The sequence below is a fragment of the Pyrgilauda ruficollis genome, unplaced genomic scaffold, assembly GCF_017590135.1.
Source record: "Pyrgilauda ruficollis isolate IOZ18807 unplaced genomic scaffold, ASM1759013v1 scaffold185, whole genome shotgun sequence".
NCBI lineage: Eukaryota > Metazoa > Chordata > Aves > Passeriformes > Passeridae > Pyrgilauda > Pyrgilauda ruficollis.
In genome coordinates, this window is record NW_024517540.1 from 187,823 (window position 1) to 214,355 (window position 26,533).

The 26,533-nt window shown below is 57.9% G+C and overlaps 3 protein-coding genes across 6 annotated transcripts in view; 2 read left to right on the forward strand and 1 right to left on the reverse strand.

The window, feature by feature from the left end:
- Window positions 1–276, reverse strand: part of UBAP2L (ubiquitin associated protein 2 like) — a 29,928-nt gene extending 29,652 nt beyond the window's left edge. Inside the window, exon 1 of the mRNA XM_041464907.1 lies at window positions 234–276. The gene's annotated coding sequence lies outside the window, so the exon portion shown is untranslated. The remainder of the gene's footprint in view (window positions 1–233) is intronic.
- Window positions 277–344: 68 nt separating this feature from the next.
- Window positions 345–4,707, forward strand: CUNH1orf43 (chromosome unknown C1orf43 homolog). Its single transcript, XM_041464915.1, is given in 11 exon segments — window positions 345–511; window positions 985–1,086; window positions 1,260–1,368; window positions 1,498–1,590; window positions 1,849–2,015; window positions 2,136–2,194; window positions 2,570–2,676; window positions 2,679–2,764; window positions 4,091–4,131; window positions 4,251–4,383; window positions 4,533–4,707. Coding segments are annotated over 11 exon segments (1,068 nt in total). The 5' UTR covers window positions 345–442; the 3' UTR covers window positions 4,635–4,707.
- A 3,081-nt stretch (window positions 4,708–7,788) lies between these two features.
- TPM3 (tropomyosin 3) lies at window positions 7,789–24,791 on the forward strand. 4 transcript variants are annotated; one of them, XM_041464817.1, is made up of 9 exons: window positions 7,789–7,938; window positions 8,281–8,406; window positions 13,650–13,783; window positions 14,572–14,689; window positions 14,922–14,992; window positions 15,781–15,856; window positions 16,901–16,963; window positions 17,102–17,171; window positions 23,636–24,791. In XM_041464817.1, the coding sequence occupies exons 1-9, from the start codon at window positions 7,825–7,827 to the stop codon at window positions 23,716–23,718; spliced, it is 855 nt and encodes a 284-aa protein (XP_041320751.1). In that variant the 5' UTR covers window positions 7,789–7,824; the 3' UTR covers window positions 23,719–24,791. The 4 variants fall into 4 exon arrangements, with proteins under 4 accessions (XP_041320751.1, XP_041320750.1, XP_041320749.1 ...); XM_041464816.1 differs by lacking the exon at window positions 15,781–15,856 and adding an exon at window positions 16,359–16,434 and having other exon boundaries at window positions 7,793–7,938; XM_041464815.1 differs by lacking the exons at window positions 7,789–7,938; window positions 8,281–8,406 and adding an exon at window positions 10,281–10,483.
- The last annotated feature ends 1,742 nt before the right edge of the window (window positions 24,792–26,533 follow it).

Consider the following 26,533-nt stretch of genomic DNA (forward strand, 5'->3'; position numbering starts at 1 on the left):
GGCGGCCGCGCGCTACGCCAGCCCCCGGCTACGGCCCGGCCCACTAGGCCGCGCGGGGCCCAGCGGCGGCGGCGGCGGGGCTCAGAGCCGCCCCCGGGGCACCGGACGCAGCTGGGCCGGGTGGGCGGGAGGCGGCGAGGCCGGGCAGGTAGGGGGCGGCGGCGGGAGCCGGCGGGGGCGGGTTCAGGGGCCGCGCGGTACCGGAGCCGCCGCCGCCGCCGCCGCAACTTTACCTGGGTCCGCCCGCACTGACAACTCCCCCGACCCCGCCCCCGGCACGTGACCGGGCGGGGCGGGGCTGCCCACGCCGAGCACGTGACGTACGCGGGGCCGCTGCGGCGGCCCCGTACGGATCACGTGAGCGGGGCTCCTCTGGTCACGTGGCGGGCGCGCAGGGCGGCTTTGTGGCCGCCATGTTGTGCGGCCCCGGGCCGGGCCGGGCATGGCGGCGGCCGGCAGCAACTGGCTCTCGGGCGTCAACGTGGTGCTGGTCATGGCTTACGGCAGCCTGGTGAGGGCCGGCGGGACGGGGCGGGGCGGGCTGGCGTGTCTGTGCGGCCTGGAGTGTCCGCGGGGCCGCACCACGCGAGTCCGTGGAGCCCCCGCGAGGCTGATCCTGGCGCGTCCGTGGAGCTGCCGTGGGCCCGGGCCCGAGGGGTCGAGAAGGCTCCCGTGAGACACGTCCCGGACTGTCTGTGGGGAGCCCCTCGGAGTCGGGCTCGGGGCTCTCATGGGGCTGGAGCGCCCGTGGGCTCCTGGGGTCGGTGGGGCGGGGAGGGGGCGTGAGTGGCAGCCTCTGTGGAGATCGGGAGGGTGTGGGGCTGACCTGAGTGTCCGTGGGGCTCCCAGTGGGCTGAACTGGGAGCTCTGTGCTCGCCGGGGTCGGAGGGGCTTGGCAAGCAGGAGCCGGAGGGGTGGGCACAGGCCGGCTGTGAGACCTCCCCCCCGGCGCACGCCTGACCCCCGCCCCGCTGTGCTCCGCAGGTCTTTGTGCTGCTGTTCATCTTCGTGAAACGCCAGATCATGCGCTTTGCCATGAAGTCCCGCCGTGGCCCCCACGTGCCCGTGGGACAGCACGCACCCAAGGTGGGTATTCTCCATGCCCTGCACCCATCCGTGCCTCTAGGGACGTGCAGGAGCTGCTGCCTCAGAGTGCTGATAGGCAGTGGGGAGGGTGCAGTTTATCTAGGGCTGTTCTTATCCTTTTGGTCCCACAAACAAAGGAGTGGTCTGTAAACGTTTTTTTTCCTGCTGTACAGGATTTAAAGGAAGAGATTGACATTCGACTGTCCAGGGTGCAGGACATCAAGTACGAGCCACGGCTGCTGGCAGAGGATGACGGCCGGCTGCTGCAGCTGGAGACACCAGGTACTGTGCCAGAGGTCTGTCCTGCACTGTTCCCTGGGGCTCAGTCATGCCCCTCACTGCTCCTGTTGGTGTCCTGTCACATGGGATGGTGTCTCTTCTCCTGTTTTCCCTTTCCCCACTTCCCTCCAGGGTTTGCAGAGATCTCAGTTTGTGCTTTCCCTCTACCAGGCTGCTATAACTACCTGTACAGGATGAAAGCACTGGATGCAATCAGGACATCAGGTAAGGGGGCCCAGGGCAAGAGTGGGAGCAGAAGGGTGCAGAGAGAGCCTGAATGAGAGTGCCAACAGCCCTGTTGGGCAGCTCCAGGTGCTCACTGGGGAGTAGCAGTCACTTCTCCCACTGGTGGCCTGAGGGTTGGCTCGTGCCATGTGCTGGGGCAGTGGGCATGGATGGAAATTTATGCAGGCAGTGGCTCCTGACCTTAGGGATGAGCACAAGCATTTTTACCTGTGCTTCAGCAGTTGTGCCTTTTTCCAGAAATCCCGTTCCAAGTAGAGGCTCGGTACCCAAAGTCTTTAATAGGGAAGAACTTCTGTGCCTACTTGCTGGAGCTGCGGAATTCCAGCACCTCCTTCAAAGGCATCCGCAAAGCCTTGATTGACACCTTGCTGGATGGCTACGAGAGCGCCCGCTATGGCACTGGGGTGAGTGCTGGGGGCACTGCCATCCCCACGGGGCATTCCTGTGCACTGCCCTGCTGCTGGGACTGAGCTCACACCCTGACTTCAGCTGGATGTTCCATGGTCTTTTCTGTTTGTATCCAGGTCTTTGGGAAAACGGAATATCTGAAGTATGAGGAGGCTCTGAATGAACTGGCAAACATGTAAGTGCTGCTGCCCAGTGTTCCTGGGCCCCAGCAGCCTGTGGGAAGGTGTGAACAGAGGTGGGTTTAGGGCACAGGTGTCATCTGAGACAGGGGTTGTCTGTGCCCATCTGGCCCTCTGGGTTCAGTCCTTTCTTGCAGCCCATCCGTTACTGCAGTTTTGGGTTTGTTCCATGGTCACAGTCACCACTGCTGCTTGTCCCGACCACTTTGAGTCAGGGACTTGCACAGAGCCAGTAGCTTTAGATGCCAAGACCTCAGTGAGTGGTGTCATCGTGAGAGCAGATTTGCTTCATGTTGGACAGACGGATACACAGGCTGAGCAGCTGCTCTGGAGCAGCAGCAGCAATGATGGTGCCTCTTCTCTGCCCGCAGCACCAAGGCCCGGGGCGGCAGCAGCCAGCGGCAGCACCAGTCAGCAGTGAAAGACCTCACGCTGTCCCCTGAAGTCTCCAACCCCACCACCATCCAGGTCACCTACCTTCCTTCCAGCCAGAAGAGCAAACGTGCCAAACACTTCCTGGAGCTGAAGAGTTTCAAGGACAACTACAACACACTGGAGAGCACCCTGTGAGCGTGCGGGGGCCTGGTGCAGTGGGTATGCTGGGCGGGTCTGTGCTGCAGTGCAGGCAGCACTGAGAGGAACCAGCTGCACTCTCAGATCTCCCCCTCACCCCACTTCGGAGGTCATCACTCGGCAGGGGCTCCATTCCAGCTGCTGGAGTTTGGCCCTCGCCAGGAGCCCATTCTGGAGCTGCTGAGCCCATGGGGATCAGCCCCACGGCCTTCTCTGCCACAGGCTTATGACACTCCAGCCTTTGAGTCCTGCATTGTCTTGGACCCTGTGAATAAACTCATGAGCTTGAGCTTATTTATAAAGACATGGATCCCAGCCAGCGCTCCCCTCCGCCCGTCCTTCCCTGCGGCAGCTGGCGGGAGCTGATGTTTGTCCGTCCTGTCCGTGAGGGTCTTGGGCACTGGAGCCACTTGTCTGTTTTTTCTGAAGGGTGAACACTTTTCCCCATGACGTCATTGTTCCTGCTGTCAGCCCTTTGTGCCCAGCCAGCCTGTGCGCTTGGATGGGGTAGACATAGTTTGGTGCCTGTTCTTAGCACCATGGCTAAGCTACCGCTTTGGGCTGAGGTTTCTACTCATTCTCCTGCAACCAGGCATTTGGGGACGTCTCGAGTGGACAAAGCGGTGTTAAATGTCCCATCCGTTCTGCCAAGGGGGTGTTTGCTCCCACTCTCACCAGCGCCTCGCATGCCAGCGTCTGCCGAGCTCCTGGGGCTGAAAGCTCGTGGCCCCCACCTTGAGTCTGCCTTCTGTCAGGCTGAGGACAGCACCGGCAGCTCACCCGTCACTGTGGCGTGGGCGACACAGAGTGGAGGGTACAGACCTCGGCACTTTTTAATTACTGTTTAATAAAATGACAGTTTAGCTCAAGTAGGATGTGTGCCACTGGCCTCTGACTGCAGGGCCCCGTCCCTCCCCGATCCCAGGCTGTGTCCCTCCTGAAGCTGCTACGAAGTAACCAGGATGCCATTGATGGTAGCCAGGATGCTGCCATTACTGCTGTGGTGACTGAGGTGCCATGACAGTAATACAGTGATGGTAACCAGGATGGCACCATTACAGTAACTGGGAGGCTGTTACTGTAACCAGGATGCCGTTACTGCCCAGTATTCCATTAACACCCTGGTGCTGCAGGGGGCCGTTGCAGGGGCCCTGTGGCACTGGCCATGGCAGTACCGAACAGCCAGAGCTCCTCACTGCGGCAGGAGGAGGTCAGACAGGGCAGGGGCTGGGAAGATGGAAGCTGTCCTGGGAGCAGGTGGAGACAGTGGGCTCCAGTGTTAAACCCCGGGCCACAGGAACGTTGCTCTTTGTTTGCAGGTCCAGGCGAATGGGAATGCTTTAGCAGAGCTCCTGAGGAGGTAGAGCTGGCAGAGTGCCCTGGGGGCTGAATTCCCCGTGCTGATGAGGAGCCCTAGCACAGGGCAGGCTGGGGGGAACATCTCTGCATCCCTGACCTGCCCACCCTGTGTCTCAATAGTGGTGGGCAGGGGGCCAGGGAGCACCCAAAGTGCTGGGCATCGTCCCTTGGGGTGCTGCAGTGGATCATGGAGTCGCGGCTGAAGAAGTGCGTGGAGTTGGAGCTGCACCTTGCAGGCAGGGAGCAGGCAGCGGTGAGGCTGGGCATTGGTTGGGTACAGCTGGGGTCCCCCAGCCCTCTGCTGCCAGGGGTGGGTGCCCCCCTTGTCCTGGGGAACATTGTCTCCCAGCGCTGATGAGCCAGGGGGATGTGGGGGTTCAGCACTGTCCCTGTGCCTGGCAGATCCGCCGAGACGCCCTGTGCCAGCTCGTCCTGGATGAGCACCTACAGCACCAGCAGGAGCTGCGCCAGCAGGAGAAAGCTTTCTATGTGGAGCGGCTCTGAGTGCTCAGCCCAGTGCGTGGCACTGGCCTGGCATCGCCCAGTTCTGACTGAGAATAAAACATGTTGAGCAAGACGGGCTGTGTCTGCTGCATGTGAGGCATGGGACAGCCCAGGGCAGCAGTGGGGGGAAGACACAGCCCAGCACAATTCCTGTGGCTGGGATCCAGACATGTCGCCTGCAACCCTGGGTGTCCTGGATCCTACATGCTTCATCTTGCCCATGGCTGTGCCAGGAGATGGCAGCACGGCCAGCATGCCTCACCAGGCTGGGTGCTCCACACCGGGTCCCTGTCCCAGCACAGTCCTGCTGTGCCATGCTGTGCCACAGCGCTCCACGCCGTGTGGCACAGCCCTGCAGCAGCAGGGTGAGGAACCTGGCTGGGCTGGGTGCAATGCTCCCTGTCCCATCCAGGCACCCCAGGATCCCTGTCTGCTCCCCAGCTGGGAGGGCCTGTCCCCCACCTCCCATCCCTTCTGCCTGTGCCTGACCTTGGTGTCTCCCAGCCCCAGGGCCCATCAGTGCCTGCTCTGGCTCTGCTTATTGACAGGGCTGGCGGCTGCTGGGCCAGCACCCCCCCCCACGGCCCTTCATTAGCTCGGCTGTCGGGCTGCATCACATCACCCACCGCCACGCGCACGCCCCCGGCTCTGGCACTGCTGCTGCCACGTGTGTCCCTGCTGTCCCCACTGCCACCTCATCGTGTGGCCACCTCAGGAGGCTGAAGCCCCTGACCCCCAAGGCCAGGCTGTGTCCCTGTCTTTGCCATGGCACTCAGGATTCTGGCTGCCCCATCTCCTGTCCCATTGGTCCTCACAAAGCTCCCAGTGCCATTCCCGAGGCTGATGCATCCCACTGCAGCAAAGCACTGCTGTGGTGTGGGAAGGCTGTGCTTCCATCACTCCATGTTATCCATGTGCCCTTGTCATTGGACACACCACCCTGGTCCCAGCAGCTCCTTCAGTGTGGTCAGGGTCCTGCCTCTCACCCAGCATGGGTGAGGCCACATCCTCAACACGGATGCAGCAGGGTGACAGGCAGCCCCTCCAGCTGCTCCTTGGAAGAGATATCCCTGTGAGTTCCAGCAGCTCCCCCAAAGCAAGGGGATGTGAGGCACAACTCTCCTGTGTCAATGGGGCTCGTCCTTGGGCAGGGTCATGTGCAGCCCCTCGGTGGCACAGGGCCCACAGGCCAGGGCTGGCCCCCAGTATTGACAGCCCCGCTAATGACAGGGAGTGTCACCAGGGGCAGGAGCAGGCGGCGCGGGGCCATCGACCGCATCGACCGGCAGTGCTGGGCGGCAAGGGCGCGGGGGTCTGTGGAGGGGGCAGGGGGACGTCAATGGGTGGTAATTAATGGGAACGAGGCCACGTGTGCCGGGCCAGGGCTGTCGCTGGCCACGTCCCTCCGCTCGGTGCAGCCGAGCGCAGTTATAAACGGCGGCCAGGCGACCCCCAAGCCAGAGCACAGCAGAGTCCCCCAAGCCAGCCCCGGTAAGATGGTGATGGATGTGGGGTCCCTTTGGCCCCAGCGCTGCCTGCCATGGCATGCTACTCCATGCCAGTGCATGTCAAGGTGTGCCCTGACATGCCACGCCAGGAGACCAAGCCTGCACTGCCCTGCTCCAGCTTCATCCCAGCCACAGGATGCCTCCTGCTCCAGCACTGCATCCCAAGCAGCCCAGTACCAGCACAGCTGCCCAGCAGGCTCCAGGCACTGAGGTAAGTGGCGCTGCCACTGCAGTGCCTCGGGAGTTATACCTGGATACCACTCCCACCCCAGCTCTCAGCTTATTCTTCTTTTTCTCTTACAGGCAGCTGCGCTCCGGGTCCTCCCAACTCCCGGAGGGAGTTGCCCCTGCCTCTGTCTGATATGTTTGATATTAGGTTGTTTTATTGGAAAACCAACTAAATATCAAACATATTCTTACAGCGCCAGGGACGCCCAGCACTGACTTGGCCAGATGCTGCCTGTGCCGTGTCTCAGGCAGGGGGACCCTCTGCACCCTGTCCTGCACCCTCTGCTAGTCCTCACTGCTGCAATAAAACCTGTCTGCCCATCTCCACAGGATTGAGAGGGGGAGCCCAGAGCTGTCCTGGGGGTTGGCGGAGGTTTGGGATGGCAGCGGGGTCAACGCTTGCCACCTGTCCCCCCGCTCACGCCAGGGATGATGACAATACAAAGGCCCGTGGCCCTGTGCCCAGCACTGCCTCCACTGCCCTGGCATGGGGGGGGGGGGGTTATTTATGGAGATGCAGCCACTGCTCAGGGCCCTTGGTGGGCACTGTCCCCTCCAGTGCCCTGCCCAGGGTACCCAGAGCTGCCACCAGCTGTCCCTCGCATCGCTGGGTGCTGACCCCTTTAGCCCTCAACATCTGTCCCTGGGTGGGAGCAGTGGGTCTCTTCCATGGGAGATCCTAACCTGATTTATGGGGCCAGTGGGACCTCTGGGCCGGCACGAGGAGGCTGCAAATCCCTCAGCTGCAGATGAAGTGCCGCCACTTGCCTTGAGTATTTCTCCCAGCGCCTGGGGAATCTGCTCCTCCAGCTGCCAACAGCATCCTCCACCTCAGCACCAAGCACCACCTCAGCCAGAGCTGGGCTTGGGCTCAGCAGGCTCCCGGGCTGGGTGCAGTTTCCCCTGATGCTCCCTGCAGAGCCAAACACTCTCGGCCAAGCCCCTGCTCCCAAAATAGTGCCAGGATGATCTTGCCCTTTTCTACGCCGCCCCCGGGCAGGGGTAAATGTCAGCCCAGGGCTACCAAAACATTCTAGGCCACCCTAGGAAGGCAAATGGGGGGCGAGGACTTCATGTCAGTGCTGCAAGGACCTATTTCAACATCCTGAGGAAGCACTCGGGCACCAGCCAGGGTGTCCCGTTGCATGGAGGGAGGGGGCACCTGGAACAATGCAGGACCCCTTCTCGTAGACCTGCTGCTGCTTTTTATAACGCCCCAGCTGTCCTCGGGAGCCCAAATAAGGCTGTGACCACCCGGAGCCCCCAGGACACACAATGGGTCCCGAGCACAGACTTTTTGGGAAGGTGGGGAGGCGGGTCAGCCCAAGAAAGGCAAAGCCGCTGTGCTGGGCAGAGCTGATAAACGGTCAGTGGGGCACAGGCAACACAGCTGCTCTAGCCACCCATTGTCTGTCTGCATCCCGCTGCCCACCGCTGCCCGTGTGCCACCGAGGATGGAGGCCATCAAGAAGAAGATGCAGATGCTGAAGCTGGACAAGGAAAACGCCCTGGACCGGGCAGAGCAGGCGGAGGCTGAGCAGAAGCAGGCGGAGGAGCGGAGCAAGCAGGTAGGGCAGACAGCCACAGCCCCCAGCCCAGGGGTGGTGGGGGTGGCTGTGCTGGGTTATGCTGAGCCCAGACCCAACAGAGACTCTGCCTGGGGTATGAGAGTGTGACAGCTGCCACTATCCCACAGCTCAAGGACACTCCGAGGGCTGTCCAGGGCTCAGTCCCTGCCAGCTGGTGGGATGTAGGGATGGGGTGGACACTGTGGGGCAGAGCTGGCCCCAAGGAAGGGACAGGAGGGATGCCATGGGGCAGAGCCGAGTCTGGGATGGGCAGGCAGGGATCTCTTGGGGTGCAGGGGTTCAGAGTGGTGTCCACCTGTAGTGACACCACTGTCCTTCCAGCTGGAGGATGAGCTAGCTGCCATGCAGAAGAAGCTAAAGGGGACAGAGGATGAACTGGACAAATACTCTGAGGCCCTGAAAGACGCCCAGGAGAAGCTGGAGCTGGCAGAGAAGAAGGCGGCGGACGTATGTATGGGGTGCAGGGTGGAAGCTGAGTGCTGCCTTGCCCCCCTTCCTGGGGGGACTGCAGCTCTTCCCTATGCCTTGGGGACACAGGAAAAGTCCCTGTCCCTTAGTGTGCTCCCGGTAAAACTCTGTAGGTGTCTAGGAGCAGAGAATGGCCCTGGGAAAGACGAATCCGGAGGGCAGAGCCGGGCAGCGAGCAGCCCGTCAAGTACGGGATAAGGGGTCCACGTGTCCCCAGGAAAATCTGAGTCACGGCTGGGGGTGGTGGAGCCGAGCTCTGAGAAGGAGAAGGAGGAGGGGAGAACCCTCATCCCCCTGCGGGCGGGGGCCCATGGGCAGCGTGAGCATTGCACAGCCCGGCTATTGTTGTCCGCTGTTTCCAGGAAAACAATGGTGCGAGCGGTGCAGGGTTTCAGCCAGCGGCCGCTCTCCTGCCATCCAGAGGCATGAGGCCCCGCTCGTCACCTGTCAGGACCTGGCAGTCCTTGAGAGGCCGGCATGGCTCAGGGTCCAGTGTCAGAGCCATGCAGCCCAGCTCTGATGGAGAGAAGGCAGGAGTCGTTCTCTCCCACCGTGCTCGTGGTGGGGAAGTGCCTGAGCCCCAGCACAGCACCTGGGCTGCTCTGCCTGGGAGCTCCAGAGCCCTGGAACATCTCCAACCCTGCAGCTTTGCTTGCCGGTCCCTGTGGCCAGTCCTGGACTGGAACTGGCTTGTGTTGAGTGCAGTATTGCAGAGCTCTTAGCAGCCCTTTCCCACACTCACACCCTTCTTGCCCCCTTTGCTCCTTGTTGGCATTTTCCCTGCTGTCACCACATCTCCACTTGCTTCCTGGTGGATCCCTCTCTGTGCACCTGGAGCCCCTTTTCCTGGCTGCTGCCCCCACGGTGGCCCATGGGGGTCCCCCAGTTTCCCCCGGCTCTGGGAAGTGGAGGGATTTTGCAGCCTGGAGCACTGAAAGGGCAGAGCTGCCTCCTGGGTGCTTCCAGCCCAACAGAACCCTTTCGATGCCCATCTCACCCCTGGAAACATGCCATGCCATATGTGCCATGCCAGGCAAATGTCCCTGCCGAGGGATTCAGACAGGCAGCCCGGAGCCTTTCCCTTCTATCCACACCCTTGAAGCATTGACGAATAGGCTTTGTGGGGAATGAGAGCAGTAACAGGGCTCAGTGACGTGTTTATCGAGCTCCTGGGGGGATCCATGACCCTCACGACACGGAGGAACACAGCTCCCAGCTCTGGCGAACGCTGATCTTCGCAGCATTATCTGCCCTGCCACGGGAGGGTTCTCACCTCGGCTCAGGCCGGTGCACCGGTGGGATTTCACACATGGAAGTGGAGCGGGAGCCTGGCGGCCGCAGCCCTGCTCCGGGTGGAAGGAAGGAGCAGGATCTGCTGCAGGGCTGTGGGCTCCTGGCCCCGCAGACTCTGGGGGCTCCGCCGGGGTGGCGGTGCCCGAACCCGCGGCGGGGCCGTGCCCGAGCGCAGCCCCGGGGCCGAGGGGAGTCCGAGCGGGGCGGGCGCGAGGGGGGTTCCGTGGGGCAGGGCCGGGAAGCCAGTGTGGGCCCGGGTGGATCCTCCGGGCCCTGTGAGGCCGTGCCTGCTCCCTGGGACATGTGAGGCCAGTCCCGGTGCCCCCACGACCATATGGGGCGGGTCCCGGTGGAACCAGGTGCCCGTGGGACACACCCCGTGTTCCCCCCCGGCCCGGTGCCGGTGCCCCGTGCCCGCCGGTGCCGATTTGTGTCCCCCGCCCGGTGCCGGTGCCCCGTTCCCGTCGGTGCCGGTCCCGGTGCCCCGCCACGCCCCGGGCGCGGCGGCCGCTCCTCATCTCCCCGGTAACGCGGCCGCGAGGCGGGGCGGAAGTGACGTCACTTCCGTCCGGCCGTTCCGGGCGCGGTCCCGGTGTCTGGGGGTGGCGGGGCTGGAGCGGAGGGACCGAGCATGGCCGGGGCCACCACTATCGAGGCGGTGAAGCGCAAGATCCAGGTGCTGCAGCAGCAGGCGGACGATGCGGAGGAGCGGGCGGAGCGGCTGCAGCGGGAGGTGGAAGCCGAGCGCCGCAACCGCGAGCAGGTACCGCCGGCGCCGCCGCGCGGGGGCAGAGCCGGACGGGCGGAGCGCCCGGGGCCGGGGGTCGTTCCGAGCCGCGGGGCTGCCGGCGAGATGCCGGCCCGGGCCGAAGTGTCCGCCGGGAGCGGGGCTCTCGCTCTGTGTCCGTGGCTCTCTCTGGGTCGCTGGGACCCGCCCGTGGTGCCGAGCAGATACCGGGCGGGGGGGCGGCCTGTCGTTGTTTCGCTGTTCCCGGTGTCCCGGGACGGACAGCAGCGGGGGAGGACCTGGTCGGGGGGAGGGGGAGGCCCCGGCCATCTTGTGCGGCCCCGAGCCCGGAGATGCGCGGGTAAGATGGAAGGAACGAGCGGGCTCCCTCGGGATGCGGCCAGCGCGGGAGCCCGGGGGGCCCTCCCGAGCCCCGGAGCCCGGCGAGCGGGGCTCTCCGCTGCCCCCCGGACGGGCAGCCGCGGGGGAAGGCAGGGACTGGGCTGGGAGTGCCTGGAAGGGAGGAGGGAGCGACGACAGCAGGGTCTGAGCTGGCAGCGCTCTCGCTCACGGCCGGGCTGGGAGCACCGGAAAGCGGGGACAGGGGTGAGGTGACACGGGCAGGACCTCCCGGTGGCCGCCTCCCGTGGGCCTGGGACACGGGCAAGGCTGGTGGCGTTTTGGGGACAGGTCCTTGCTCGAATCTAAGCGTGACTCTCGTTGGATTTGCAGTGACTTCGCTGCATTTGAAGCGTGAAGCTGCGTGCTCCCCCCGAGTGCCCGAGCCTGTGTCTGTGACAGCGCTGTGGCACTGCCAGGGATGGATCGGGCTCTGCTGCCCGGATCCGTGGCAGAAGCTCCTGCCACTCCCAGGCCTCAGCTGGCTCTTTCTTTGCAGCCACATAAGGAATTCTCCTTGCAATAGCAGCATTGTCACGGGTACAGGCGTATTATTCCCTGCTCCCTGAACCTCCTTCGGGGGAGAGAACCAGTGCTCCCAGTATGGTGCCCAGGACTTGCCTGGCCCCTGGGGAGTCCTCTTGACTCTCTTGGGGCAGCAGTGGTGGCCTGGATGAGCTTCTCTCTTGATTTGCTGGGCTGCAGGTGTGCCGTGGTTCAGGGCTGCCTTTGTGAAGGAAACAGGAGTGTGCCACTTGTAGCAGGGGGGGTGTGGAAGAGTCAGCCCGTGCTCTGGGGAAGCCTGACAGTTTCATCTGTATCTAGAGAGAAGCAGCAGAACAGGAGGTGTAAGGGCCCTGCTGCAGCAGGAGAGAGGCACTTCCTCAAAATTAAGGATGGTTTTTGCGTGGTTTTTGGGTTGTACACTGCCTGCAGGAAGTCAGGACTGAGTGATGCAGTTCAAAGGGTCAAGAAGTGGAGGCCCACTATACTGGTGTGTCTCCATAGCCTGGGAGAAGGAAGGAGGATGTCCTCCACCTCAACAGCTGGTAGCCCCTTTAAAAGGGCAAAGATGCAGCCAGGCAGTCTCCTTCCTGGTTCTGTTTAAGGTATTGTTGTGCTCCTCTTGAGGCAGACCACTTCCCCTTTCAGCCGGGTGGGTGTTGGCTCTGCCCACCAAAGGGGTGTGGGCTTCTCCGGAGCCGGGTGCACCTGCATGGGAGCTGCTCTGTGCTCTCCAGGCTGGCCTTGGAACCTGCCAGGGGAGCCTCGGTGCCAGTGGGTGGAAGAGCTCGGGCAGCCCCTCTGGGAACTGGATGCAACTGGTGTTGGACCCCACTGTAACACTGGCGCCTTTCATCACTCTGCTCCTCCCTCCTCGGCACGGTGTGGCCGGGAAGGGTGCTTTGTTATGTGCAGCTGGAGTATTTCTTGTTAGTCTGGCATGTGCCTGTGCCCGGGTCTCTGCAGAAGATCACAGTGCTGCCCTGGAATGGCTGCACTCCTGGCTGCCTTTGTAATCCTGTTGGAGAGCAGGATTCTGGATTCCCCAGGGGGCTCCAGTGGGATGTCAGAGTCCCTAAAGCGTCTGGGCTCCCCTGGGCTTTGGCTGGAGTGGATGTGGCTCTAAGCAGGGACCCTCCCCACAGCCAATCAGGTCATGCCCCCAGGGTCCCAAAAAGATTGCAGCGAGTCTCTAGTTGACTGTTTAGTCTGGGTCTGATCCAGAAGAGGAGTGCCATTGAAGGGATTTTCATCCTTGGCCTTGAGGTGCTTTGTTTTCAGCAACACTGAAGGGCAGTTCCTGTCCTCTGTATGTGCCCTGGCTGTGTTCTCACTCAACGCTGGAGCAAGCCACAGGGTGATGGCAGTGCTGGATTGCCTTACTGAGCACGAGTGGCTCTGCCACACGAGTGAGGAACTGAGAACAAAGCTGCATGGTCTGTGTTCCCCACCATCTCTGTTGCCAAAACAGAACTATGGGGGCTGGCTTGTACCTTGTGGCCTCTTTGAAGACTGACTAGGACATGGATTGCAGTGGCTGGGAGGTGGGATGGCCTCTGATCTGTGCCAGTACCTTAAAGCCTCAGTCACATTTCTGGCAAATGTCTGCAGGCTGTCAGCAGTTTCACCAGCTCCCAAGGTGTATGACTGAACCAAGGCAGCTATTGCTGGGGAACAGCCTCCTCAACCTGTCTCAAGACTGGGGTAGGCTTTTGCTCCTTCTTTGGATTATTAGTGAGTTGCTGGGAGGAAGGAAGCCTCAAGCACTGCAGGATCTCTGCTGGGGCTGTGGGCTCTGCAGCAATAAGCCCTGGGGCTGGGCAGCACCTGTGACCAGCCCAGCTTGCCAGCACCCAGTACAGCTTGGCACATCCCTGAACATGTTAATCCTTCTCACCTTGCTGGTGAGAGGATTTGCCTCAAGCAACGCTCATGTCCGGATCACACCAGTAAACTGACTCTCTGCTAAGTGGCAGCTGTCAGCACCCTCTGGTGTGGTGGATAAACAGGGCTGTGATGAATGGCCTGGCAGGATCCTGGCAGCTGCAGAGGCAGCCCTTGGTGTAAGTCATCTCCTCAGTGTTTATGGCTTCAACTCAGAGCAGTTCAGGCTGACGACGAGAAGCCTGCAGGAAGGCTGCCGAGCTAAGTGTGCTGCTAGCCTCTGGGAGAGTGGCTGAAGCATCCTGGGTTTGCTTTGGGCTCCCGTGTGCTGCTGCTGACCCCTTGGCAGATCTCAGCTGCCCTGCCTGAGCTGCTAAACCTGCCCAGGCTGAGTGCCCTCCTCTGCTCCCTCCAGGCTGAGGCAGAAGTGGCATCTCTGAATCGCCGTATCCAGCTGGTAGAGGAGGAGTTGGACCGAGCTCAGGAGCGCCTTGCCACAGCTCTGCAGAAGCTGGAAGAGGCAGAGAAGGCGGCAGATGAGAGCGAAAGGTGAGCAAGGACTCCTGCTTGCACTCTGTCAAACACTGAGGGTCCGATGCCACCAACTTTTTGGGCTTCCCAGAGTGGGGAGGAGATCCCACATCAAGGCTGCATGTGGGAGTCAGTGCCTGCTTATGCAGAGCAGCTAAAACAATGCAGATGAACCTGAGGCTGCTGATGGCCTTGATTGGCCTGGAACCTGAGGCTAGGGAGTGAGGAAGTGCCATGTGCCACCACACATCCCCTCCTCCAAAGGAGGAGAAATGCAGGGGTTCAGGGACACCATTGCCATGTAAAGGTGGCTGCTGGTGGGGCAGGGCAGCCTCTCTGCCAGCATGCTCCCTAACTGGCAGATGTCCCCTGACCTGGCCTGTGATTCAGAGGGGAGTGGTCCACTTCCAGCTGTCTGATGTGCTTCCTCCTGCACACACCGTGAGCAGCCTGCCATAGAGACAGACTTGGCTCTTCCTTCATTCCAGATGGGGAAGTGCTTGACTTGGCTGTGTCGAGTTTCTAAGACAGCTGGGCTTGTTCTCAGCAGCATTGCACTCCCCTTGGCCTGGGAACCCAGTGATCTGCTGGGGGAATGTTCCAAAGAACAGTTAATTCCAAGCAATTGAGGTGGCTGTATTCACATCAGCCCAGAGGCCTCTGCCTTTTGCATTCAGAAGAATCATGGCTTATTGAGAAGCACTGTGCTTCCAGGGCACTGCTGTTAATGCTCTGGAACTCATTGCACTGCTGCCTTGTCAAGATTGTTTCACACATCTCCCCTCCCTGTGCTTGCTTTTGGGCAGAGGCATGAAAGTCATTGAAAACAGAGCTCTGAAGGATGAAGAGAAGATGGAACTGCAGGAAATCCAGCTCAAAGAAGCCAAGCACATTGCAGAGGAGGCAGACAGGAAGTATGAGGAGGTGAGACCCTTGGGTGCTCTGTATGACTGACCTGGGCCGGGAGACTCTTCCTGCTGATAGCAAACCTAGGGGCAGAGCCTGGCTCTCAGCAGAGCCACATCAGTGCTCTGCTTGGCCAAAAGCCTCCAACAGCTCCAGTGGCTCCTGCAGGCATTCCTTCCCTTCACTGCTCTGCAGAGCCTACAAGCACAAAACTCTCCTCCTTCCTCTTGACTCTGTTTGTCCTTTCCAGGTTGCTCGGAAACTGGTGATCATTGAAGGGGATCTGGAGCGTACTGAAGAGAGAGCTGAGCTTGCAGAGTCGTGAGTAGTCTGCTTGCATGTACCTGGCAGGTCTGCCTCTGCATGGGAACTAACACTGCATTGCTAACCTTGTTACACAAGGCCTGAAGCACAGGGTGGGTTTAGGTCTGCGAAGGAAAGCAATGAAAGCACTTCCCTCCTTGAAACAGGATTAGCTCCACCTAGGACACTGAGTTTGTGATGTGATTTGCCTTGGGTGGAGACACTCTGCCCCTTTGCATGGACTCACTCCCTAGTCACAGAGGCTGGAGGGCCTTCCTCTGCTCAGCATTCACCAGCACTTCTTTGTGTGTGCAGTCACAAGGTCGTTCACACTGCTGCAGAGCACAGTGCTTGCACTGAAGTGGCAGAGGCCTCCTGGGCCAGGGACTGGAGTGGCATATGGGGTGGTTGAGGGCAGAGCTGTGGCTGAGGCTGGTCTCTGGGCCTCTCCAAGTATTTGCAGCAATCACTACAGGCTTCTGCACTGCTGAGCAGAAATCTGGGCTTCCTCTGCTCAGAGCAGAGACACAAATCCTGGTGTTTGGGCTCCTTTCATGTGTCCGGGTGCTTTAGCTGATCCTTGAGGAGCTGGTCAGGGCTGTTCTGTGCTCTGGGCCTTGTCTAACACAGTTGGTGTGTATGCAGCAGCAGCAGCACTGTGCTTCCCGCCCAGATGTGCATGTTGTGACCATGACTTTTTTGTGTTTCCCCCCACACCCTTTTTTGCTTTGTGGTGGTGTGGTTCTGGTGCTCCTTTTGACCTTGCCCCCACCTGGCTTGTGCCCCTGTGTGACCGTCACTAACAGTCATTGCCGGGAGCTGCAGGAGCAGATCAGAGTGATGGACCAGAACTTGAAGTGTCTGTCTGTTGCCGAAGAAAAGGTACTAACCTTTCCCTTCTTGAACCATTAAACCAAAACTCATGTGGTCTCCTCACTATGCTCCTCCCCTCAGCTTAACTGCGTCTCTCTCTTGCTCTCTCCTGGAACATTCTGTCCTCTCTGCCCATAAATATCCCTTTTTGAGTGGTGGTGGCTGTCCTTCTGTCCATCAGAACAGCTTCCCTCCATACAGCACACTAAACGTGAAGCTTCTCCTTGGAGACTCCCAAGTCTGGCAGAAACCTGTGTCCACATCTCACTGCTCAGCTCTGTGCCCCGTGCATGTGCTGGCAGAATATTTCAAACATGAGCTCAGAGGCAAAAAGGGAACTTGCTTTCTGCATAGGTGCCTCAAAGCAGGGTCCTATCCAGTCTGATCTCAGACAGTCTCCTCAAGAATTTCCTGATCTTCCCTGCACGTGGATTCACTTCTTGTCTCCTGTCTTTCCCTCCCACTTCTTCTTTTCCTTTTTTTTTCCCCCTTTCCTTACAAAACCCCACAGTAAGTGTTCCGAGCTGGAGGAGGAGCTGAAGAATGTCACCAACAATCTCAAGTCTCTTGAGGCTCAGGCTGAGAAGGTAGGGCTGCCTGTCCCAGGGCCAGAAACATTGCTGTTGTGCTAGGAGGGTAAACAGCAGAGCACCCACTGAGGTGGAAATGATTCAACTGCAGTCTTAAGCAAGCCAGGAGTACAGTGCTTGCTCTGCTGGGAGGGCTGAGGTATTTCATTGGAGGGCCATGGAAGCTGGGGTGCGGGAAGCCTGGCTGCCCTTCCCTGCCTTGGGGCAGACTCAATCAGCCAGGATGTTTAAGCTGCTAAAATGTTAAGATGAGAATTTTTCTGCATCCAAGTTTGTGTTCCATGCATGGTGTGAGACTTGCCACCTGACCCAGTCCTGTTGGACTTGGGTGAGGATGTGAACAGCTCTCAGGTGGAAGCTGTCATGTGTGCTCCAGTGAGGAGTTTATGCTGCCCTCTGTAGTTGTGGGCTCTCTGGAGAGGAAGGTATCTGGGGCTGCTGACTGCTGACTCCTTTTCCACAGTACTCTCAAAAAGAGGATAAATATGAAGAAGAGATCAAGATTCTGACTGATAAACTCAAAGAGGTGAGTGACCATGTCAGGGTGGCCCAGCTGGCTGAGCTGGCCTCAGCCTGACTGGGAAGAGATGTGAAGTCCATGTCCTTGGACTGGTGCCCTTTCCTGTAGGGCTGTTGCACTCACTGGCTTATTTCTGCCTGGCAGGCGGAGACCCGTGCTGAATTTGCTGAACGCTCTGTAGCCAAGCTGGAGAAGACCATTGATGATCTGGAAGGTACATTCTGGGGATGAGAAACCAAGGAATGTGTGTTGAGTGAGAAGCTAAGGAGGGCTATCTCTCAGGTAGCTGGAGAGCAGACAGGCTGCTGTGCTCCTCATTACTTGGAGCATAACCCCACTTGGCCTCCAAGGTGAGGCTTGGCAAGAGTCCTGTCCCGTGCCTCTGCTCTGAAAACAGTTCCCCTGTGCTGCAGCAGGTCTCAAGCTCTTCATCCAGACACCTGGCCTTATCTAGATAGCTTCTATCTAGGCCAGGTCCTCACCCCACAGAGAAGAGCCTTAACACGAGTGTCCCAAAGTTCCCTAAGCAGAGTATGCTGTGCACGAACACTGAGGCTTTTCTTAAAATTAGTGTCTCCTTCTGTCTCACACAGATAAGTCCTGTGGTTCCAAACTCTACTTTGGATTTGTCTCACTATTTTGGTAGTGATGTCCTCAGGAATGTAACTAGCAACAACTGTGCTCCAGCTTGCTCCAATTCATTTGGGAGTGGCATAGGAAAGAAACACCTGTTCTTGTAAGAACTGGTCACAATAACCTACTTGTGTGCAGAACATCATGCATGTGCTGGCCACTGCAAATTGGGTCTTGCAGGTCAACCACAGAAGTCAGTGAGTCTGAAACAGCCCCCCTGAGGACTCAGACTCCCCAGTGTGAGTCCTGAATCAAGGTTAAATCCCCAGCAGTTCAGTCCACTGGGTAGTCAGCCTATCCAAGGGTGGGTTCCTTTCCTACTCCGATTGCTTCACACAGTCCTTCAGGAACACTCTTGAGGCCAGCCGTAGCCTTAACACGAGTGTCCCAAAGTTCCCTAAGCAGAGTTTGCTGTGCACAAACACTGAGGCTTTTCTTAAAATTAGTGTCTCCTTCTGTCTCACACAGATAAGTCTTGTGGTTCCAAACTCCACTTTGGATTTGTCTCTCTGCTTGGTGGCTTGTTCTGCATCTGCACCCGGCATTCACGCTCTCTTCATCTCACTCTGAATTCCAGTACCTTTTTCCAGTTACTGTGCACAGGCATCCCTGGGAATGGGTGCTGTAAAGACACGGAAGCAGCAGCCCCCCAGTTCTGCTGCACTTGCTCCCAAACAAAGCTCCCTCTGTGTGACCTGATGTGCCAGACACAGCCTGCTCTGAGGGGCTGCCCTTTCTGTGTTGGGGGAGCGGGGAGGATGTTGTTCTCATCTGCATATCTTGTGTGGGGCCATAAAGCTCTTTTTGTATTTCTCTTGCCTCTTGCTCGAGCATGATGTCACCTTTTTTAAGGAAAACAGTTCCTGTATAAATGGCTGTTGCTTTTGAGAAATGGGTTTCTAGTGACCACTTGCTGCTTTAGAGTAACTGTCTCAGCATTGCCTTCAGACTGGTGTCACCCTCGGTGGAGCACAGACCTCACTAGCACGCTGGATTTTTCTTTGAGGTGTGTCACTGGCTCCCAGATGTGATGGCAGCTTTGCAGACAGGGCCTGTGGGGTCAAACTGGAGGCTGGGGGTTGCAGCAGGAGGCCCTGGAGCTGTGCCTGACTGAAGACACTCCTCATTCCTGCCTGCTTTGGAGTGTTCACCAGCACTGGTTGCCAAACACTGACTTGCAGTGGGAGGTCACACACCTGATAGTCATTAGCCAGGGTATGGAAGCCAATAAATACTGTGTGAGCTCTGGCTGGTCTCCACTGGGGCAGAACTGGTTGGGTGTGAGGTGCTGCCTGTGCCAGGGGGAAGGATGTGTGGTCTCTTGCTTCAGGAATGAGAAGGCACTGCAGCAGGGCTGTGAGCATCTGAGCAGGGAATCTTTTGCAGAGCCCTCCCCTCCCCACACAGGGACTGGGGGCTGCAGGATCCTTTTAGGAGCGTGGCATGGAGCTTCCCACTAAGCACTGGCACTGGGCTGTGAGTGCCTGGCATGTGTCACTGCTGGTACTGTTGCTGGTTGATGTGGTGTGATAAACACTGGTCAGCCTCTCAAAACGTTATGTGCTGCCTCATGGTGGTTGGTCAAATACTTTTTCCTTTCTGGATCGGTTCATCCACTGCAGTGCCCGAAGAGCCCTTCGTGAGCAGAGTTCTGGTGACATGGGACACTTCCCGTGGCTTTCTCAGGTTTGTGCCCTTCTGGTCTCCACGTGACAGCACTGGCACTCAGGATAATCTAGGCACACTCACCTGCCCCAGCCTGTCCCACTCTGTCTTTGGTGGCAGGTGGGGAACGGGGGGAGCATTCAAGGAATTTCCAAGTGGGCTGACTCTCCTGGGGTATGGGGCAGTGGCTGTGCCCTGTAAGCAGGAACCCACCTGCAGCTGAGTTCAGGATCTGGATCCTGTGGGAGGGGCAGGGCTTCTGTAAATGTGAAGGCTTCCAGTCCAGTGTTCCATTGTCAGCTTTTAAGCAACAGGGATGGCTTCATTATCTGTCAGTATCTGAAGGGAGGGTGTCAGAGCATGGAGCAGGTTCTGCTCGGTGGTGCCCAGCAGTAGGACAGGCAGCACATGGAAACTGATGCCCAGGAAATCTCACCCTGAACATGATGAAGAATTTCTTTCCTGTGTTGGTAACTGAGCACTGAGCAGATTGCCCAGATACCGTGTGAAGCCTCCCTCACTCGAGATATTCCAGAATGATCTGGACACAATCCCATGCCAAGTGCTCTGGGGTGACCCTGCTTGGGCAGGGAGGTTGGACCAGATAACCCACACTGGTCCCTTTCAACCTCACACCTTCTGTGATGTTAGTGGTGGGAGGTGGCAGCCTGCCCTGGGGAAGTGCCTCTCTCCTCACAGGGAGGTCTGGCTGCATCCTGACTCTTGCTGAGGGGAGCTGGTGGCTCTGCTCTGCTCAGTGGTGTTCCCAGGAATGTTATCTAAGGCTGGGCTGTGGCAGGCCCTTTCCCCACTCATCCAGAAGGAATCCACTGGGTGGTGGATGGATATGTGGGTGGGTGATGCAATGGTTACCCTGGGAGGTTTTGGAGGCATCTGGTCTGACTGGATTGCTGGGCCTGTGCAGGCTGGTTCCTGTGAGCTGTGCTGTGATGTGGGAGTGCTGCAAACACAGCTTAACTGACCAGGAGGGCCAGCTCCTGGGGCTCCTCACGTCCTGGGGCTCCCTGAGTGGCAGGGATAGCTGGTGAGGCTGCCCTGGGGGAGGGCAGAGAAGGGAGCAGGCCAAACATGGCGTGGCTGCTGCAGACCTGGGCAGGTGTTCTATGTGGAGAAGCTGTTCCTGAAGTCTGGGAAGTTTAGTCATGCTAAACACTCCAGTCTGCTGCCTTGTGTGGGTGAATCATCAGGTCCCTGTACCCAAGCAGGAATGTTTGCTTGGAAGCTGTGAGCTGTTGCACCAAGGCCTGCTGAGCACAGTTCACTCTCACCTTCTGCCACTGGGGACACCCAGGACCAGCCTGGATCACTCAGGTCTGGGGACTGGCACTGGGGCTGCTCAGAGCAGCAAGGAGCCAGAGTCCCTCACAGAAATAGCAGCTGTTGTGCAAGGCACGGGCCAGGATGCCAGGTACCCACAGCTTCCCTCAAATTCTGGATTGTGGCAGGTCAAAATTCACTGGCTTCTCTGCCTGTGCCTTGGTCCCTTGGTGGCTTTAAAGAAGGGACAGTCAATCAGCATTACTGCCCTCTCCTGCAGAGTGAGGTGCAGTTAGAGGGTCCTGAGGGCTGAGAGAAGCTGAGAGTGAAGCTGAAGTTGAGCTTCCCCCTCTGTGTGCAGGTGTTACACTGGAGGGACTGAGCTGAGACTCTGGGGAGGGTGATGTGCTTTGGCTGCTCCATGTAAACCACTCCACTTTCTGGAATTTTACCCAGCTAGGTCTCATTCAAGAGCAAAATATTCCAAGATTGAAAGCAATGAGGAATGGTGTAACTCCCCTTCAGGGGGTGCCTGAGAGTCTTAGGACCTCATAGAAAGATTAGAGGGGAAGGCCAAGGCCAAGGCTGTGCTCTAGGCTCACTCCTCCAGCAGAGGCATCACACTGTGTGTCACTGCAGGTGGTGCTGGTCACTTCTGCCAGGCTGGAAGATGCTGTGTAAGGTTTTTTTACTGCCTGGAATTCCCCTAAGTGCAGGAATTGGAGCTGTCAGGCTGGGAGGACTCTGCCCATGCAAATGAGCAGGAGAGGTGCTGAATGTGTTCTCTGTAGTGGCTGGTTGTGGCTGACAGGCTGTGTGGAAGGACATTGCCACCCAGCCCTGAGAAGTGACAGATCCTGGAGAGGGACCAAGCGTGCTGATGAGCATGAGTGCTCGAGGAGGTGTGTGGCTGCTGGACCTCTGTGGGGCTCTGAGGACAGGGACTGCAGAAGCCATGGCTGCAAAGGCAGTGGCAGCTTGTGCCCTTCCTGTGGAGTTGTTGTGGGGCAGATGTAAAAGAGGACTCTGTGCTGCAGAAGTCCCTCTGTCCTGTACCTGAAGCAGTTGCTGCCTCCAGTCCTAACTGGGTTGTTAGTGTGGCACCAGGCATGTTCTCAGAGGAGGGTCTTCCAGGCCAGGGATGTTTTCATTGCCAGTTCTTCTGGTGTGCCTGTCCTGCTGTTCAAACCCTGTCAGTCCCACTGCAGTGTGGTGTGGCTCCCTCTGGAAGCTATTTCTGGTACGGCTGTGGCAGCACCACAGCGTGCTCCACAGGCTTAAAGCACATCCCAGACCTCTGTCCTTGCTGGGGTCCAGCCCAGCCCTGCCTGCAGGCTCTTCTTCTGGTGTCTCTTCTTCCTTTCTTTGCCTTTGCACATCTTTGGCAGCACTTTCACTTCTGCTTACACTTGGCTTCCTGTGATCTTCCTGAGTTGAAGCACAATCTAGAGAAAGACAAACCTTTGGGAATAGCTGGCTGTCCTCAGAAGCACACACTATGGAGACAGCTTGTTTGATGTGCTCATCTTGGTGCTCTACTAACCTTCCCTTTCTCTCTTTTTCTCTCTTCCTCTTGTTTCCCTTATCCTGTCGCTGCTGCAGAGCGCCTGTACAGCCAGCTTGAGAAAAACCGCCTGCTCTCTAATGAGCTGAAGTTAATGCTGCATGATCTGTGTGACTGAGAAGGGGCCCACTAATCCCATTAAACAGCTTATTGCGACACCAGTGCTGTGGACCACAGTGAAATCTGATCATTAACACTGGCAGACTTGCGAATTTTATGCAATTGCTGCTTTTTAATGAGGCACTTGGATTTATCCTGTAATTTATTTAAGCTTTTTTTAATATATAAAGGTAACCTCTATTCTTGGTGAAGTCACCCCCAGACTTGGCTGTGTTTTGACCAGTCTTGTTTGCTTGTCCAGGGGGTCCTGCCTGGCTCCTCCATGGAACCAGAATTGCTGCACCCCCCAAATGAGGGTGGGCTGAAGTTAGACTTATGTCTGCTTGAAGCTGCTGTCAAGTGCTGCAACTTAATTTACTGTTAGCTGAATGACTGTAGGATTTCCTGGTGCATGGAATGATGGCTTCTACCAATAAAGGACTGACCTCGTGGTCTGTGAGACACTGCACATCTGTAGTACATTCCTGTTTAGTTTTAAACAGGAGTTTTAACTGAGAAGGTTTGGGGGCAGCAGTAATTTCCCAGGCCTGACCCCGGTGCAGCTACAGAGCCCTGGAATGGGTTGGGAAAGCTCACAGACATCCTGACAGCAAGTGCCAAAATGCACAGCCTGAAGTTGTGTCCTGGGTGCCTGCAGGGAGTATTTATATGCTGCTGTTGCTCATGCTCGAGGAAGGCTGTTCTCTCTCTGTGCAGTTTCTGGCCCTGGGGAGGTTGGGAGTGGCTTTGGCAATCTGCCTCTACCTAAAGGACATTTTTCCACAGCCTGTCTGTCCAGTGTCCCAGCGTGTGGATGTCTCCAGTGATATGGGTGGGCTCACCTTTGGAGTAAAGCCTACTTAGAGCACTAGCTGCTGATCTGCTCTCCTCCTGGCTTAAGGAACATGTGAGAATTGACTGCACAGCTGCCTGGAGTGTCGGGCAGGGTGCAGCTCCCTCACTCCTCACTCTGCCTGGCACTGCCCCAGCTCCTGCCCCGCTGCCCTTCGGGCTGGTGGTCTGCTCCCTGCTGCTGGCCTTGGCATCCCTGCCCCGTGCTGAGGGAAGGGGGGCACAACCAGCTGTACTTCCAGGGGTGTGTTGCTCTTGGGTGCCTTGCTGGGCCACGTGTGTCAGCTGTGGAGGTGTGGAAGCCCTGGGAAGAGCTGGCTGCAGTCAGAGACGCCTGCATGTGAAACACTGACCAGAGCTCTGGCTAAAGGTGCACCGTGGCCATACTGGGAGCACCAGCAGTGTGAGAGGCGAGGGCTACACACGAGCCAGGTAACCTCAAAGCTTCCAGCTGCACCCAGCCAGGCACTCCGGCCCGAGGATCGCTGCAGCTCTGTGTGGGGAAGGGGCTGGCACAAGCTTTCTTTGGCAAAGGACTCTGCGTTGTTTGATGCTGATTTGTAACTCTGGACTCTTGTTCTTGGCAGATAAACTGAAATCCACCAAAGAGGAGCATCTCTGCACGCAAAGAATGCTGGACCAGACCCTGCTAGACCTGAATGAGATGTAATGGATCCCTGCCACTGCCTCTGCCTTGCGGTGCCAGCCCAGCTGCTGCTGCCCTCTAACCCTGGGACCAGAGTTTACTTTCTGTTGCCAACTTGACCAAACACAAATCTCCTTTGTTCCAGGGTTAAAGGCCACCAGGTTGGGCAGAGCTTCAAACAGCATCATTAAGGGAAGTAAACAATGCAATAATGTTTGGAGAGCATGTTTGAGATGTACACATTTTGTAACTACCTTTTTTTGTAGCGACCATTATAAACATTCCAAATAACGTGTGAGGCTGGTGAGCTACACTTCAGAGCTCTTGGCTTTAGAACTTGGTATTAGCCTTGTGTTAATCAGCTCTGGGCCACCCTGCTTTGGCAGGGCAGGAAACGGATATGATGGTTCTGTGAGTCAGAGTAGCCAGGCTAGGGTGACAGCCTGTTGAGAGAACTTCCTTTTCCAGGAGCTGTTTGCCAAAAGCACAGTTCAGTTTTTCAGCTTTAAGGTAGCTCTATGTTGGGAAGGAACAACTTGGGTGAAAGGTGTCTTTTTTGGGGGGTTGTTTTTTTTTTTTTCCTTAAGCCAAGCCAGTCATATGAACAATTGAACCAATTGAACCTTCACAGGGATTGTGTCCCTTCCCCTCCACACCTGAAGGGCTTAGAGAAGTCCCTGTCCCTGTAACCCATTCCTACCCTGGAGCTGACTTTGCCTTCACTAAGTGCTGATGCACCAAGCTTCACTGCTCATCACTGGGTTACACTTAACAACTTAAGTACAACAGCCTTGTGTCCTTGGAGAAGTGTTTTTGCCTACCTGGAGGGAGGGAGCCAAGCCTTCCCTCCTGCCCAGGACTGCTCTTATTGTCTTAATTGAGTCCAAGCCATGTCGCTGTGCATTGCTGATGTGTCGTGTTGTGAGGCGTGAGCGTGGCGACGTCACGCTCGCAGCGTGTAGCTTGTGGTTTGAGCATGCTGCCTGGTTGTAGCAGTTTTTGGGGCCAATCTGGAGACAAAAACCATATCCAGTGTTTTGATACTAAATTGAAAAATTGTGTTACTGTCTTTTGAAATAAAAACTGATCCCTCCACATGGCTGCTGGCTGCAGGGCTTCACTGTGCGGGATGGAGACTGGTGTGCGTGCCCTTGCCTTGGGGGTGGCACCAGGCACAGGGTAAGTAGCACTTCCCAGGGCAGGAGTGCAGAAGCAGGACTGTGCTGATGAGTTCCTCAGTCAGTTTGGAGACAACATTGAGTTGGGTGGAAGTGTTAGTCTGCTGGAGGGCTCTGCAGAGGGCTCTGTAAAGCTGGATCCAGTAGTGGGACAGTCAACGAGGCCGAGTGCCAGGTACTGTCTTTGGGTCACCACAGCCTGCTGCAGTGCTCCAGGCTTAGGGAAAAGAGTCTGGAGAGCTGGAAACCACCTGGGAGTGCTGGTTGGCAGCAGCTGCACATAAGCTGGTGTGTGCCCAGCTGGGCAAGAGGCCAAGGGCACCTGGCTGGTACCAGCCGTGGTGTGGCCCTGGGGCCAGGCTGTGCCCGTCCCCTGTGCTGGGCACTGCTGAGGAACCACAAACCCTGGGGTCAGTTCTGGGCCCCTCATGACAAGAAAGACCTTGAGGGGCTGGAATGCATCCAGAGAAAAGAATGGAGATGGGGAAGGGGCTGGAGTCCCAAGAGGGGCTGAGGGAGCTGGAGGGGGAGAAAAGGAGGCTCAGGGGGGACCTTCTGACTTTCCACAACTCCCTGACAGGAGGGTGCAGCCAGGAGGGGTAGGCTCTGCTCCCAGGGAACAGGGACAGGACAAGAGGAAATGGCCTCAGGTTGTGCCAGGGGAAGTTTATATTGGATATTAGAGAAAATTTCTTCACAGGAATGGGTCCAGCCCTGCCCCATCCAGCCTGGCCTTGAACACTTGAAGGGATGGGGTAGTCACAGCTGCTCTGGGCAATATGTGCCAGGGTCTCACCACCCTCACAAGGAAAAATTTCTTCCCAATATCCCTGTATTGGTTTTGCATAGCCTGGTTTTTGGTAGCAGGGGGACCACAGAGGTGGCTCCTGTGGGAAGCTGCTGGAAGCTTCCACCATGTCCAGCAGAGTCAATCCCTGATGGCTCTGAAGATGGAGATGCTGCTGGCCAAAACTGGGCCAATGAGAGAGGCTGGTAGTGCCTCTGTGATGACATATTTAAGAATTAAAACAAAGTCACACCGTTTTCTCCCAGTCAGAGAAGAGGAGGAGGTGAGAACATGTGAGGGAAAACAACATGGTGACACCAAGGTCAGTGCAGGAGGAGGGGCAGGAGGTGCTCCAGGTGCTGGAGTGAGATTCCTCTGCAGGCTGTGGCGAAGACCAAGGTGAAGCAGCTGTGCCCCTGCAGCCCCTGGGATCCATGTGGGATGCAGAGATCCATGGAGGATGCAGAGATCCATGGGAATGCAGAGATCCATGGGGGATGCAGAGATCCACCCACAGCCCGTGGGATCCATGGGGGATGCAGAGATCCATGGGAATGCAGAGATCCATGGGGGATGCAGAGATCCATGGGAATGCAGAGATCCACCCACAGCCCGCGGCAGAGGTGCCCATGCTGGAGCAGTGGATGCCTGGAGGAGGCTGTGCTCCCATGGGAGACCTGGTGGAGAGGAGGCCCTGCTCCCAGGCTGGAGCAGCCTGGCCCTGGAGGACTGCACCCCGTGGGAAGACAGATCTACCTTGCAACAGTTTTGGGAGGGCTGTGTGCCCCTGGGGGGATTCACCTTGCAGCAGTTTTGGGAGGGCTATGTGCCCCTGGGGGGATTCAGCTTGCAGCAGTTTTGGGAGGGCTGTGTG

Coding starts and splice junctions, on each gene's coding strand:
- TPM3 (XM_041464817.1), top strand. CDS start 7,825: ATGGAGGCCATCAAGAAGAAGATGCAGATGCTGAAGCTGGACAAGGAA. Junction 8,407..13,649: donor CAGAGAAGAAGGCGGCGGAC/GTATGTATGGGG, acceptor TGCTCCCTCCAG/GCTGAGGCAGAAGTGGCATC. Junction 14,690..14,921: donor CAGACAGGAAGTATGAGGAG/GTGAGACCCTTG, acceptor TGTCCTTTCCAG/GTTGCTCGGAAACTGGTGAT.